The following is a 15,839-nucleotide window of genomic DNA, read 5'->3' as shown; positions in this document are numbered from 1 at the left end:
CAGCGAGTCCTTCTCAGGTTTCCCCTGGAGAACTGCTGGACAGGACAAGCGCCCACCTGGCCAGCAGAGCTGTTTGGTTTAAACGGGGTGGGGGGTGTGTGTGACTCAAAGTAGAAGCTTTACATTTCTCACTTAGTGTGTTTGCCCTTTTATCTGACTGTAAATTCGCTTCAGAAACTGAAGTTTTAATAGCCTTCAAACTACAATTCCACAGGGAGGTGTGCCCGGGGGAGTCTAGTAACTCACCAGAGACAAAAACCACTGCAAAGCCATAAACCCCAGTACAGTAAAAGAGTTCAATCTTGGGAGGAATTTAAATGAAGCAAGTATTTATTTAAAAAGCCCCTTTCTGATGCTCTTTAAAGAGGATAAAAGGTCTTGAAGGTAGACAGGCAGTGACAATAAACCAAATAAGAAAATGAGTGAACACACTCCTTATACGCTCAATTGGCATGGACAGGAGGTAAACAACATGTCGAGTTGTTCCCTGGACGTAAAGTAGGCTTGGAGAAACGCTTCATAAACATTTAGGGTTACACATAGCAGTTTTAGCAGTTACACATTTAAGGAAGCCATCAAAGGCTTAAAAACTGCACGTGGCGGGGCAGTTAAACTGGTGCGGTCCCACTACTCCCAGCATCGCCGAGGCGCAGTGTTACGGCGAAGAGAACAATCGCCACGGACGACACTGTGTCCAATGCAGGTCACCTCTACCCAGCTAGCTGTAAGGGTTAAGCGGATGAGAATGTGATAAATGCAAGTCTGCATTCATGGAGCTTCTTTTTTTATTTAAGGTTTGTAGAGGTAACATTTGGAAAGACAGGCCTCTTCAGACTACGCTACTGAAGGTCAGCAGCTGTGTACAATGAGAAAGGAAGGGTTGATAACCCTGTCGTCTACAACACAAAAGGCCTGTATGTCTCTCTAGTCCAGACAGAGAGAAAAAGAACTCTGGCCATGGTGACAAGAACCTCCAGTGTCAGGAGAAATTTATGGTGACTCCTTGGTGCAAATAAATGCAGCAGTAGCATATCAGAAGCAAAAAGGTTGATGCTGACCAGAGGGGATTCTGGGTATTACCTTCCCAGAAGAGAACCAACCAGCTGCATGCAGTCTGCCCTGTGGTTCTGCACGACCACACGTGACACTACAGCAGACCACCAGGGGTGGGGGGACAGATCACATCACTACGGCTGACCAAGGAGGGGGACAGAGCATCTCATGGTGGACACTGAGACTCACATTACTACAGCTGACCAGTGGGGACTGAGACTCACAAATACACTCCCAGAAAATCAGATTATTCTTGTATCGATTTTTCACAGTGGTTGACTCAAATTCTGCAACGGCAAGATCACAGACTTGATTTTACAAGTCAGTTGAAGAAAAGTGACCAAAATATGTCTATTAGACCTCCGGTCAACCCCACCAGAATTCTTGGCTGGTTTGAGCTCTGAGGTACTGAGGGAAAAAACACATCTTTACAAAAAGAACAAATGGTGTCTGCACCACCACATTTCACATGAACAGCTTCTCCTAGGTTTTTAAAGACATCCATCCCTTCACTGGTCACTTCCCTAACTGGGTTTTCAGGTGTCCTGAAATGCTAAAGCTACGTGATGCTCTTATATAACAACAACAAAAATAATACATTATATTTTCATTTGCCTTTCTAGAAACTTCTATAAACAGATAAAGGGAGTGGGAGGTGTGTGTGTGTGTGCGTGCGTGCGTGTGTGTGTGTGTGTGTGTGTGTGTGTGTGTGTGTGTAAATCTGAACTAAGACTCCAGGTGAGTAACTGCAGTGTACTGTAGTAAGAGATGTAGAGATATTTAAAATTGTACTGCAGTACACAGAGTTTCCAGAGAAACAGGACAGAGGTCCTTCATCAGCTGTGCAAGCAAAGTGCTTCTCTCACACACACACACACACAAACACACACACACACACACACACACACAGACACACAGACAATTTTTAGGGTTGATGTTAACACTTGATGTAGTAGTTGGCCATCTATGTCTAAGCAAACCCAATACGCAACCCTGACCTCCAGTCGACTTAGTAAAGTGTGAGGTGACCCCCCCACTGGAGACGAGACCCCCCTACCCCCATACTCCACCCGCCCTCGGAAAAACAGCCTCCATCCCATGAGCCGTGAAGCTCCATAAAGATGTCTTTGTGAGAGAGCGGATTTTTGTTTGCGGGGTGAGTGTATGGTTATGATATTCCAGTCGAGCAGCTGGTTGGCGTATGGACAAAGTTTTTCCTCATGTGTGAAGAGAGTTCTGATGACCACACAGTCCAGCGGGGGCGACAGGGCTTCAGAACGGCCCACACCTCCAAACGTGGATGGTTCAGAGTGCCGAACACAGTCTCTTTGTGTGACAGCTCCTCCAGACTGTGTTTTTGTAGTACTCCGACTGTGTGCAGACTGGGCGGGGGGGTAGCGAGGGGTGGGGGCGTTGTGATGACAGATTTTTCAGGCACTTCTAGACTAGGCTGCCATTACCACCCTGCTCACTATGCATTTGTGATGAATGAGTCCCTCATTAGCACATTTCTCTGACTGAATATGTGTGTGTGTGTGTGTGTGTGTGTGTGTGTGTGTGTGTGTGTGTGTGTGTGTGTGTGTGTGTGTGTGTAAGTTTGGAGAGAGGGAAAAGCACTGAAAAGGTACATAGGGCACAAACACACATGCACAATTACACACACACATACACACACACTCATGTTCACACCCTCCCACCCCACACAGTGACACAGACATACATACACACACTCATACACACTCCCAACCACCCCACTCACACCTACATGCTCATGCACATACATATTTGTGAACCCCCTCCCACACACACACACACACCCAGACACACACAGACACACACACTCACACACACACAGACACTCACACACACACACACACACACACACACACACACAGGCACTCACACACACACACACACACACACAGACACTCACACATACACACACACACACACACACACACACACACACAGACACACACACACACACACACAGACACACACACACACACACACACTCTCAGGTAACTCAGGTATCAAGGTTAATGAATAACAGCATGATTCCTGTGGAAATTTGCCCCTGTTCCCTGAGCGCCGTGGCGTCTGATGTCCGTCCCCTCGCAGAGAGGCGATATGGGACGCTTAAGCAAGGCAGTAAAGTGAAGTCTGTCTGAGTCCCTCCATCCACTCCAGCCTAAACACAAACATGTCTTCCGTGTCTCTGTATATTGGAGTACTTCCTTGAAAGTGACCTTGCGGCCAAGACTCAGCCAAGCGGGATGCCCGCAGGGTCTGATATCCTGATGAACTGCTGAACTGCTGAATTACTTATTGAGACTGACTCTTCTATTTACATCGATTATACAATTTGGGATTGTCAGAGCGCGTGAGAGACAGCGGTGCATAATTCAGCCTCGGGAGCAGCTGACAACGTTTGTTAACCCGGCTTGATCACAGTTTTAAAAATGCGTGCGTTCTACGGCCAGCAGAGCCCTAGCGTGGCCGAGGTCAGACATTTCCCACCTTAATTATGTAGTGTATCACTCAAACGACTCGATTAGCAGTCGATTAGCGCCAAGTCGCTGCACCGAGCTACCAAGAAAGCCGAATCCCAAAACTGCAACATTCCTCACTCCCAAACAGATTTATGGAGACGCTCACCTGTGTGGGAGATGAAGGGGTGCTCAGCTCTGTGGCAGGGAGACTCAGGAGGTCCCTCCGCCCCTCCGCAGGGTACTCCCCTGGGCAGCAGGAGCAGGAGCAGGCTCTGGAGCAGGACGAGGTAGCAGGTCAGGGGCCTTCCTGACGCGGGACACGCCATGGGCCTCCACGGGACACAGCGCACTAATCCTGGAGCCAACAAGCAGGGCACAGGGTGTCTGCCACCAAGAACTACAGATAGAGCGAGGAAGAGAGAGAGGGAGGTGTTTGAGGGAAAGAGAGAGAGGGAGGTGTTTGAGGGAGAGAGAGAGACAGAGGTAGATGTTTGAGGGAGAGAGAGGGAGGGGGTGTTTGGGAGAGAGAAGGAGAGAGAGAGGTGTTTGAGGGATAGAGAGAGAGAGAGGTAGATGTTTGAGGGAGAGAGAGAGAGAAGGAGGTGTTTGAGGGAGAGAGAGAGAGAGGTAGATGTTTGAGGGAGAGAGAGAGAGAAGGAGGTGTTTGAGGGAGAAAGAGAGAGAGGGGTAGGTGTTTGAGGGATAGAGAGAGAGAGAGAGGGGTAGGTGTTTGAGGGAGAGAGAGAGAGAAGGAGGTGTTTGAGGGAGATAGAGAGAGAGAGAAGGAGGTGTTTGAGGGATAGAGAGAGAGAGAGAGGTAGATGTTTGAGGGAGAGAGAGAGAGAAGGAGGTGTTTGAGGGAGAGAGAGAGGTAGATGTTTGAGGGAGAGAGAGAGAGAGAGAGAGAGAGAGAGAGGTAGATGTTTGAGGGAGAGAGAGAGAGAGAGAAGGAGGTGTTTGAAGGAGAGAGAGAGAGGTGGGACAGATGGGGGAGAGAGTATGAAGGTTTTGGTAAATTTACACATTTCACAGGATACAGGGTGGCACAATACATTGTTAATTGATATTGTGATACTGGCCTGTACAATACTGATATGCGATATCTGCAATATTGAACTTAGTCTGCAATACCTATACTGGTCTCTGAGATATTGACACCGATAATGGCTTCTGTGATACTGATACTGTAAAAAGTATGCATACTGTAGTACATTGAAGCATATTGTAGCATACTGTAGTACATTGAAGCATATTGTAGCATATTGTAGCATATTGTAGCATACTGTAGTACATTGAAGCATATTGTAGCATATTTGATCATACTGTAGCATATTGTAGCATACTGTAGTACATTGAAGCATATTATAGCATACTGTAGTACATTGAAGCATATTGTAGCATATTTGATCATACTGTAGCATATTGTAGCATACTGTAGTACATTGAAGCATATTGTAGCATACTGTAGTACATTGAAGCATATTGTAGCATACTGTAACATACTGAAGCATCTTGTAGCACATTTTATCATACTGTAGCATAGTGTAGCATTCCACAACATTTCTCTGTGCGTACTGCGAGCACCCTGAGCCATCTCTGACAATGTAGAGGAGAATTTTCACATGGGGTCACTACTTTGTTTAGTCATAGTCTACAGCAACAAAAACAAACACTGACTCGAGTGTCGAATCTAAATAATTGAATCTAAAGAGCTGAATCGAAAGAGTCAAATCTAAAAAGAGCCTAATGAGCTTGAACCAAAGCAGCTGTTGGGGTCTTCACCCTGACTCCATGACCTCTGCCCTCTTCACATGGACCTTCTGATCCCGTGGTATGAACCCTGCCCCCTTGGTACGCATTCCAGCAGCAACACAAACAGGAACACACTTCCTCTTCAATGGCATAGAGACTGCTCCCACTGCTGCGAATCAGCTGATTGTTGTCAACATACTCATTTTGTATTTTGATAAAGCAACCCTATTGTGAAAAAACTCGTGTCAGTACCAACTCCACTGGAAATGACAATCAAGTCCAAATCTGCTTTGAATGAAGAGAATTCAACAGAATGACAAACACGGTATGACAACCTAACACTAACGTTAACCTTAACCCAAACCCTTTAGTGCATGTAACCCTAACCCTAACCCTAACCTTAACCTTAACCCTAGACTTAACCCTAAACCTAACCCTTTAATACATGTTAACCCTAACCCTAACTCTAACTCTAACCTTAACCCTAACCTTAACCTTAACCCTAACCTTAACTCTAACCCTAACCCTTTAGTACATTAACCCTAACCCTGACCCTAACCCTAACCCTTTAGTATGTTAACCCTAACCCTAACCCTGACCCTAACCCTAACCTTGACCCTTTAGTACGTTAACCCTAACCCTAACCTTAACCCTGACCCTAACCCTTTAGTACGTTAACCCTAACCTTAACCCTGACCCTTTAGTACGTTAACCCTAACCTTAACCCTAACCCTGACCCTGATCCTAACCCTGAACCTGACCGTAACCCTGACCCTAACCTTGACCCTGACCCTAACCCTGATCCTGACCCTAACCCTAACCCTGACCCTGACCCTGACCCTAACCCTAACCCTGACCCTGACCCTAACCCTAACCCTGACCCATCTAAGACCAGGCATAGGAAACAAACAACACTATCGCTTCATGTTAATAAATCACCCATGTCCCGAGGTTGCCAAATCCTGCCAGCTAAAACTCCCACCAGGTCTCCGTTTACCATAAATGTGTGTCCCACACACCAGAGGAAGCACAGGCAGTCATACACAGCAGTGGAGGCTGATGTCTGCATGGCGTATAGGACCCCTGAGGGTTGGGGGGGATTTGTATGGGGGGCTGAGCCAGCCATGGTCTCAGTGGACACACCGGCAGTCTGCCATCAGCACCGCCTGGAGCGCGTGAAACTGAGGCTCACTACATCCTGGCACGCTGCACGCCCTGCTGTGACATCACACACACATTCCTCCAATCATAGGCATTCACATGCCTCTCCAGATACACATACAGTAGACGAGACGGGAAGGTTTTCCGCATTTCATATGGCATTTAGACCTCTGCATATGTGCATATGGATATTTGTCATACAGTTCATACCTCACACAGGCAAGCACACACACAAACAAATCACATTAGTATATACAAATATGCTAATAGAAGAACCATGAAAGAACCCATTAGGTGTTTGTTGAGCAGCTGATATGCTCCTGGGCCAAACACAGCATGATTTAAATGATTTATGGCATTTATCTGACGCTTTTATCCAAAGCAACTTACAATTATGACTGAGTACAACTTGAGTAATTGAGGGTTAAGGGTCTTGCTCAGGGGCCCAACAGTGGCAGCTTGGCAGTGGTGGGGTTTGAACCAGCAACCTTCCGATTACAAAATACCATTTGAGGTGTCATGATACAAAAAAACTGCTAAAGGAAGTGATTTGGAAGGAATGTTTTGTTTTTAAATGAGCTACTCACATGGTCACAGTGATCTGTTTTCTATTTTTGATGACAAAATCTCACCAAAAATTCATACCAATTATTGAAATTGGAGAGATGGCCTTGGATTACACACAGATGAAGATGAATTGTGTAAATTCTTGAGAATCTGCGTCTTGTCTTCAGTGGTGGTTGTCAGCTTTTCAGCTCAGCTGCTGTTAACGAGGTGGCTAAGATCATTTTAAGAAGCGTTATTCTCAGTTAAAGCTGAATATACGTCACCCAATTCTACACACAAATCTTCCATCCAGGCTGCCTAAGATGCAACTAGAACAAAATGTTCCTCTGTAATGAATCCATAATGTTCATATTATTCGTCTGCTACTAAAGGCAGTAATACTAAATGAACACATAGCATTAGCTTACAGTGCTGTTCCTTACAGCTCCACTTTAAGTGCAAGGCAGCGATTGTGTTTAAAAGCTTTAATGTGAGAAGAGCAACCACACTACAATATAACAGACAGACTGATTTAAAATGGTTTTAGATGAACTTTGAGTAAAAAGGCGCAGTTTTATTACAGTCCTCGTAAAGTGCTTATATTGCATATTCAATGCATATTATCTGCACTACAGATCTCCAGGGAAGTCGTGTTCTGAATGTTATTCTGTTATTTTACTAAAAGGTTGGGTTTTTTTGCTGTTTGTTCCATGGTTTGTATAATTTGGTGTGGATTACCTTGTGAAACCAAGATGGCGTGGTTACGTTGTGTTTTTCTCCATGTTTGCACAGATGAATTTTCTGCTAAAGGCTGGAGACAGACACATCACACAGCCATGGCTGCCTTTCCCAGCTTACAGAGCAGACAAGAAACAAACCAACACTTTATGAAACCTGACTTATACTAAAACACTAAAACCAGCATGAACAGAGAACAGGACACCGAAACTAATAAGAAGAGACTGCAGATTTAGTCCTGGGCATTACTACACACACCGCAGACCAGCGTCCAGGACTGACCAACCCTGACTACACACACCGCAGACCAGCGTCCAGGACTGACCAACCCTGACTACACACACCGCAGACCAGCGTCCAGGACTGACCAACCCTGACTACACACACCACAGACCAGCATCCAGAACTGACCAACCCTGACTACACACACCACAGACCAGCGTCCAGGACACCATGACAGACCAGAGTCCAGGAAACCATGACAGACTAGCGTCCAGGGCTGACCAACCCTGACTACACACACTACAGCCCAGCGTCCAGGACACCATGACAGACCAGCGTCCAGGACTGACCAACCCTGACTACACACACCGCATACCAGCATCCAGAACTGACCAACCTTGACTACACACACCACAGACCAGCGTTCAGGTCTGACCAACCCTCACTACACACACTACAGCCCAGCTTCCAGGACACCATGACAGACCAGCGTCCAGGACTGACCAACCCTGACTACACACACCGCATACCAGCATCCAGAACTGACCAACCTTGACTACACACACCACAGACCAGCATCCAGGACTGACCAACCCTGACTACACACACCGCAGACCAGCATCCAGAACTGACCAACCCTGACTACACAGATCAGCGTCCAGGACTGACCAACCCTGACTTCAGAAAGGCTGCCACTCCGATCAACAAATCTATATATTCACTATATATATGACCAGCTGCTCTCTGGGGTGATGAATCAGGCTTCACTATCTGGCAGTGTGATGGTCAAATCTGGGCTTGGCAGATGGCAGCAGAACGCTGTCTACATACGGGAACAGTACCAAGGCTCAGTGCCAAGAGCAAACACTGGTGGAGGAGGTTAATGACCGGGGGCTGTTTCTGGGGCCATGACCCTGGTCACTTCCTTCCCTTGATGATGGGGGACGGTAATTGTACTTCTCTGAGATATTTTAGACAGCTACATGCTTCCATCTTTGGGTCTGCAGTTTGGGGAAGGTACTTTCCTTTTCCGGCAGGACTGCACCCCTGTGCACAGTAATGGGCTGTGAAGACGTGGTTTGAGGAGTTTGGTGTGGAGGATCCTCAACCCCCAGTGAACACCACTGGGAGAAACTGGAATGTTAATTGTGAGCCAGGCCTTCTGGTGCAACATCAGAGCCTGAGCTCACTAATGCGCTCTTTACACATTCACATTATACAGTCTCAGGGGAAAACTTCCTTCCCAAGTGACCCACATACCCACTGGGTGTGTGTGTGTGTGTGTGTGTGGGGGGGGGGTTCAATTACATATCAATGGCTATGGGTTTACAATGGAATATCCAACTCATATGAAACGGAATACTAACCAAATACTATATATATATATATACACACACTATAAAAACAGTGTCTATACATGGCCTTGAAAAAGTGTTCATACCCCTTGAACTAAACCAACACAAAGTAGTGAGTAATTGTGAAGTGAAAAGAATATGATATGTTGTTTTAAAATGTTTTTATAAATAAAAATCTGGAAAGTGTGGTGTGTATTTGTATTCAGCCCCCCTGCCTCAATACTTTGTGGGACCATCTTTCGCTGTAATTACTGCAAATACCTTTTCAAGGTCCCATATATATGTTGTCTGCTGTATTACTTGTAAGTGATGTAATTAGCTTTACACTGGAGAACCCAGAGAAGACTCGCTGATTGGTGTGTTCATGTGACGTGACGAGGCAAACAGGATGCAGAGAAGGGGCACGTTCAAATATACGTTTTATTGCGACATACAGACGACACATCTATCACAGCACATACCTTGTGCACACCTCAAACACCAACAAACACACTACGACACAGGAGATGTATATACACTAAAGACGATTACACATAATGCCAAACAGGTGGACGACACCAGAGGGTGTGGCAACATGGACAAACACACACACACACACACACACACACACACATACAAGACGTTTGAGGAGGGGGTGGGGCCATAACATGACAGTTGAACACCTTCAGACCATCAGAATGAAGGATTGTCGTTTCCAATGGCGATGCATCTTGACACTACTGGATGCTGCATTAATGACATATCTGTTTGCATTGCCAGTTGTTGCTATGGCAACAATGAAATTAGGAAACTCTAAGAAATCTCTCTCATCTACACTCTTGGAATTTTATAACCCCGTGTAATGAATGTTATGATTTAAACATCTACTTTAATATATAAACTGTCTCTTCCTACTATTCAAAAGCACTTTGCTTGCACAACTGATGAAAGACCTCAGTCCTAAACATCCTGGACCTCTGGAAACTCTGTGTACTACATTTTTAAATCTCTCTCTCTCTCTCTCTCTTTCTCTCTCTCTCTCTGCGTGTATATATATATATATATATATATATATATAAAATGTGTGTGACGATTCGAGGCTAACAGGATGCAGAGTAGGGGCACGTTTAAACATATGTTTTTATTTAACACAGACAACACATCTAACACTGCACACCTCACTAAATACCTTTCAAACACCAACAACACATACTACAACACAAGAGACATATATACACACAAGAGGATTACACATAATAAAGAACAGGTGGACGACACAAAAGGGCGTGGCAACACAGACGAACACACGCACATACCAAGACGTTTGAGGAGGGGCGGGGCCGTCACGTGACTATATGTAAAACTATATGTAAAACCACGTATCATATATATATATATATATATATATATATATATATATATATATATATATATATATATATATATATATATGTGTGTGTGTGTGTGTGTGTGTGTGTGTGTGTGTATGTATAGAAAGCGAGAAAGAGACGTCCAGAGAAACGGTGTTTGAGACACTCATCACCTGTGCTTATATTTAGATATTCATGTCACTAAAGGTTACATCTTATTTTTAAACACTCACTATACACTACAGTGTCCTGGATACAATACATCAGTATCCCCAGGGTATGAGCATTTTAGCAGTTATCAGATGTGAGTATCAGACTGATATTATCATTCCTCCCTGGTGATAGTTTAAGGGCTTGGATCAATGCATGGATCCTCGTCTGGTAATACTGTAGAACTACAGGAGCACAGCAATCACCAAAACGCATACTAATCACCAGCACCAAGACACCAAGACCTACCAGGACCCGCCAGGACCAACCAGGACCCTCCAGGACTCGCCAGGACCCGCCAGGACTCACTGTCAGTTCTGAGTGTCATACGAACCACATGGACAAAAGACTCGTAGGTTTCCTGGCACTGAAAGAGCAGCTATCACTACACTTTTCTAGCTGCAGCACATACAGGTCAGTTGGTAAACATTTGCTTTTTTTTTCTACAGCAAAACATTTCCCTCTAGCAACCTTCATATCCCCCTTCATATTTTAGTCTTAGACAGACAGAGCTGCTCCCAGAGGGACCATCCGAGACACGGCCAGTTGAGCGACCGCCATGAGAGACTCACAGACTGCAGTGGTCACCTGCCCATGTCGCACGCTCACATGTGCAAATCGCATACACTCACATGCTTGCCGCTGTTCCTGCCCGACACGTGAACCATCAGAGCAGTACGGCAGGAATGCGGAAGGACTTCCGCGGTGGAGAGCGGATGGCCTCAATGGCCGGCGGCTAAAGAAAACAACTCCCACTTAAAAGCAGCTGCGCGGAGCTACAGAAGGAACTTGCGCGGGAGGAGCCGTGAACTGGTCCGCCACACGCTCAGTGCGGACAGCTCAGCCAGCAATTTCAACCCGTCACACCCTAACTCGCCCAAAGATGGCTCTTTATTTTTAACCGCCTGTTCCTCCTCTCAGGCTTGGAGCGAGGAGGAGAGACGGCCTTCCCCTGCCTTGGAGGTGGATGGCGCCTTCCCTGGGGTTCCCCACCCCCCTCCACCCTGTTGCAGATGCACAGGCATGCCTGGAACTCACGAGCTCTGTGCTCAAAAGAAGAATAAATAGCCCCAAAACAAACCCACCTTTATTAATGTACAATTATGCTCCTATTTAGAAAAAATCGTTTTTTGAGAGCGGTGCACCGGTCCGTGACTTTGGCATCGCTAGCAGAGACAGCTGATGACTTGGATGTCATGCCAGTATTACTGAGGCCAGGATGTTCGCAAAAGCCCTGCAAGTCTGGATTTTAGTCAGACCTGCTGGTTTGAATCTAGGAAAAGTCAGTGGGGGTTGTGGCAGAAGGTTGCTGGTTCAAGCCCCACCACTGCCATGCTGACACTATTGAGCCCCTGAGCAAGACCCTTAACCTTCAGTTACTCATGATGTACTCAGTCAGAATTGTAAGTCGCTTCAGATAAAAGCATCAGAGCCAAGATATCTCTGACCTGTGTTCCTGCTAAACAGAGGCATCTCTGATGTGTGTTCTTGTCTAAACAGAGGCATCTCTGACCTGTGTTCCTGCTAAACAGAGGCATCTCTGATGTGTGTTCTTGTCTAAACAGAGGCATCTGTGTTCCTGCTAAACAGAGACATCTAACCTGTGTTCCTGCTAAACAGAGACTTCTGACCTGTGTTCCTGCTAAACATAAACATCTCTGATGTGTGTTCCTGTCTACACAGAGGCATCTCTGATGTGTGTTCCTGCTAAACAGAGGCATCTCTGACCTGTGAAGAGCAAACCTGCCATGGCTGATGTGTCTGAGGGCCTGAGGAGTAGGAGGAGCCTGTCACAAACATACCTCCCCAGCACAGGAGATGAGGAGGAGGAGCCTGTTACAAATGCCCCACAGCACTGGAAATAAGGAGAAGGAGGAGAAGCCTACCACAAACACACCCCCCATCACAGGAGATGATGCAGAGGAAGAGGAGCCTGTAGGCACTGAGCAGGAAGTGTAAAATATGGGCTCTCCGATTCCCAGAACCCACTCCTCACCTCTCCCAGAAGCAGCTGGTGCCGTGAGCCACTTCAAGCTCGAAACACTCACAGTGTCTTCTACACCCCGACGAAGAGTCTAGTTCACATTCAGTAATCAGCCACTTAAAAAGTCCAATTATCCTCTGTTCACCTACATGACTGCAGGAAGGTTAGTGACACTCTGCATTTAACAGTAAATTACAGTACATTAGTGAACTTGTTAATAAATTACATTTAATTTAGATTTAAAGATATATTTGATAATAGTAATTAATAAAATAATATTAGGTTTATATTTAATTATACATTTAATCTCATAAATCACATATCACATAAAATGCTGAAACATATTAGCTGCCAATACCCATGAATGGGGAAACTTTGTTGGATTCAACACAATACTGAGTTTTGTTTGTTTGTTGTTTGTTTGTTATATTGAATGCGGCTCCACCACATCTCAGACACAGATTTTGAATAGTAAACGCCAAGATGTGAGAAATGAATAAATACTCATCCATTCATTCCTCTATGCATCCATCCTTCCATCCACCCAAAACAGCCCTGTTGAAGGGGTTTATTCTGACAGGTCGCCACGTCATACGAGACTACGTCGTCATTGCAGATCGCCGTTGGATAATACGGCTTTGAGCTCTCAAACTGTTGTGTTTGCAAGAAGCTGCGATAAGCAGATCCCAGATTCATTTTCAAACATGTTTTCCACTGGAATGATTTTTTTTTAGCCAGAGAAGTCTGAATGAGTGAAGACTCAGGCTGGTGAGAGACCTCTCACTGAACACACAGAAAACACCAAAAACCTTGTGACTCATGGAGCTCATATTTTCAATTTCTTGAATTCTGAGAAGTGAAACACAAACAAAGCGCCTTTGTGAAGAAGGCTGAATGCAGCCACCCTATGCAGGATGCAAACCCACGACAGACATGAGGAAACCGTGAGCTCCGGCGACCAGACCAAAGAGCAGCTCCCTGGCAAGGCACCCAAAGCGCACATTAAACCCTCCTGGATGACAGCCACCATCACAATCGATCAACCAATCGATCAACCAAACAATCGATCAATAAATTGATCGATGAATTGCTCCCTTAACCAGGGACCCAAAGTGTTCCATAAAACATTCTGTATTATCCGGTATAGCAGGTATCACTTTAAATTTTGTCTGCCATATAACAATGCCCATAACACCTGCTTATTATCATCATTATTATTATTATTATTATTATTATTATTATTATTATTATTATTATTATTATCATCATCATTATTATTGTTGTTGTTATTCTTCTTATTATTATTACTATCATTGTTATCATTATTGTTATTATTATTATCATCATTATTATTATTATTATTATTATTATTATTGTGACAAATTTCTTCACACTCACGACCTGTATGAACACAAAATCTGCTCAGACAAAGTATAAACTCAAAACTGCCTTGACCATTTCATTCTGATGTTTAAATGTAGACTAACACACACACACACACACATCATTCAGAGTCTGGAGCGATAATGCATGTCACAGAAACCATCCAACACATTTAGGAGTTTAATTACAAGCCTGTCCAACATGAACCAGGTGAGACTCCGAGCCAGTTCCCTTGTCCCCGTCATAAGCTTCACATCTGGAAACATCTCACTGAGAACAGAGATAAGAATCCAGGTCAGGGGGTCACCGCTGCATACGAATATGGCTAGAAAAACTAACACAAGTCTAGCCCCGGACATTATCACACAAAACACATGATGTGTTCCTCTGGGCTAAAACAACAAAACTGAGCAGCTCTCTGGCATAACTCCAGCTGCAGGTCTGGAAAGCCCTTAAAGGGAGATATTGTGTCTTTTATCCAAATTCAGATTTGTTTTTGATGCATTTCCATTCACACCCAATGAGGAGTCTAAACTGCATCGCTGTCTAAAACGCATTGATAAAACGTGGCTTAGCGTGGCTCTTCTGTCATGACTAACGAGGAACGTCACTACACTCCAGAGCCCACATCCGATAAGAAACACACGCTGTCACAGCAGCAGAGGATCAGGTACCCAGCACAAAGAATTCTCTATTTACTGCCTCTATTTATCAGGGAAAAGATACAGAAACAAATGAACAAGCAACCAAACAAAAACTGATGAGAAACAAAGGGGGTGGAGCGGAGTAAACTACACGATTATGTTTGCTATAAACTACGTTTGTGCACATTATTATAACCTATGTTTGTGTGCATTACTATAAACTACATGTGTGTGGTGTCACACTTCAGCCCACACCCAAACAAACACACACACACAGCCTCATTCATCATCCTCCAGCCAATTAGAAACCTCAAGGCTGCCACAAGTGCTTCTACTGCCATGTAGTTCGGTTCCCCAGCAAGAGCAGAGCCCCAGACCCTGCATGGGCTCTGCTCTGTGGCCTAGCCTGCTCTTACTGATGGTGGAACCGTGCACAATTACTCAGCTCCAGTGGAACCAATTAATCAGACACGTACCGCTGTAATTTGGCCCATAAAAAGCCCAGCAGAAGTTTATGCCCCACAGTGCGCATTCAGAGAGACAGCGCTAACGACGAGAAAACAGGCGGGTCTGCAGGAACGGACACAATGTCCCGATCACACAAGGTCCTGTGGTGCTGTTTTAAAAAGCAGCATGCTGTAGGAATACTGTAGGAATACTGAAGGAATAATGAGATAGGTCATTACGTCTACACAAACACAGACTCGTTTCAAGACGATGTCACAATGGGAACTGATAAGAGAATGAGAACACAGAGAAAAAAATGCAGTAACAAAGGCTGCAGTGACAATAAATGAAAGTAACCTGATAGATAGATAGATAGATAGATAGATAGACAGACAGACAGACAGACAGACAGACAGACAGACAGATAGACAGACAGACAGACAGACAGATAGATAGATAGACAGACAGACAGACAGACAGACAGACAGACAGACAGACAGACA

At 45.0% G+C, this 15,839-nt stretch overlaps 1 protein-coding gene across 3 annotated transcripts in view; it reads right to left on the bottom strand.

Moving 5' to 3' along the window:
- sema5a (sema domain, seven thrombospondin repeats (type 1 and type 1-like), transmembrane domain (TM) and short cytoplasmic domain, (semaphorin) 5A) overlaps positions 1-15,839 on the bottom strand; it is a 107,625-nt gene that overhangs the window by 78,319 nt on the left and 13,467 nt on the right. For 2 of the 3 annotated variants that reach the window (XM_035526305.1, XM_035526307.1), the window contains exon 2: positions 3,712-3,942. In XM_035526305.1, coding sequence (XP_035382198.1) covers positions 3,712-3,871 — 160 coding nt within the window. In that variant the 5' untranslated portion in view covers positions 3,872-3,942. Of the gene's footprint in view, positions 1-3,711; positions 3,943-14,433; positions 14,516-15,839 lie in introns of all 3 variants that reach the window. The other variant, XM_035526306.1, reaches the window with a different exon arrangement.

This window comes from Electrophorus electricus, chromosome 5, assembly GCF_013358815.1.
Source record: "Electrophorus electricus isolate fEleEle1 chromosome 5, fEleEle1.pri, whole genome shotgun sequence".
Lineage (NCBI taxonomy): Eukaryota > Metazoa > Chordata > Actinopteri > Gymnotiformes > Gymnotidae > Electrophorus > Electrophorus electricus.
Note: the sequence above shows the minus strand (reverse complement) of the source record. Positions and strands in the feature narration are given on the sequence as shown.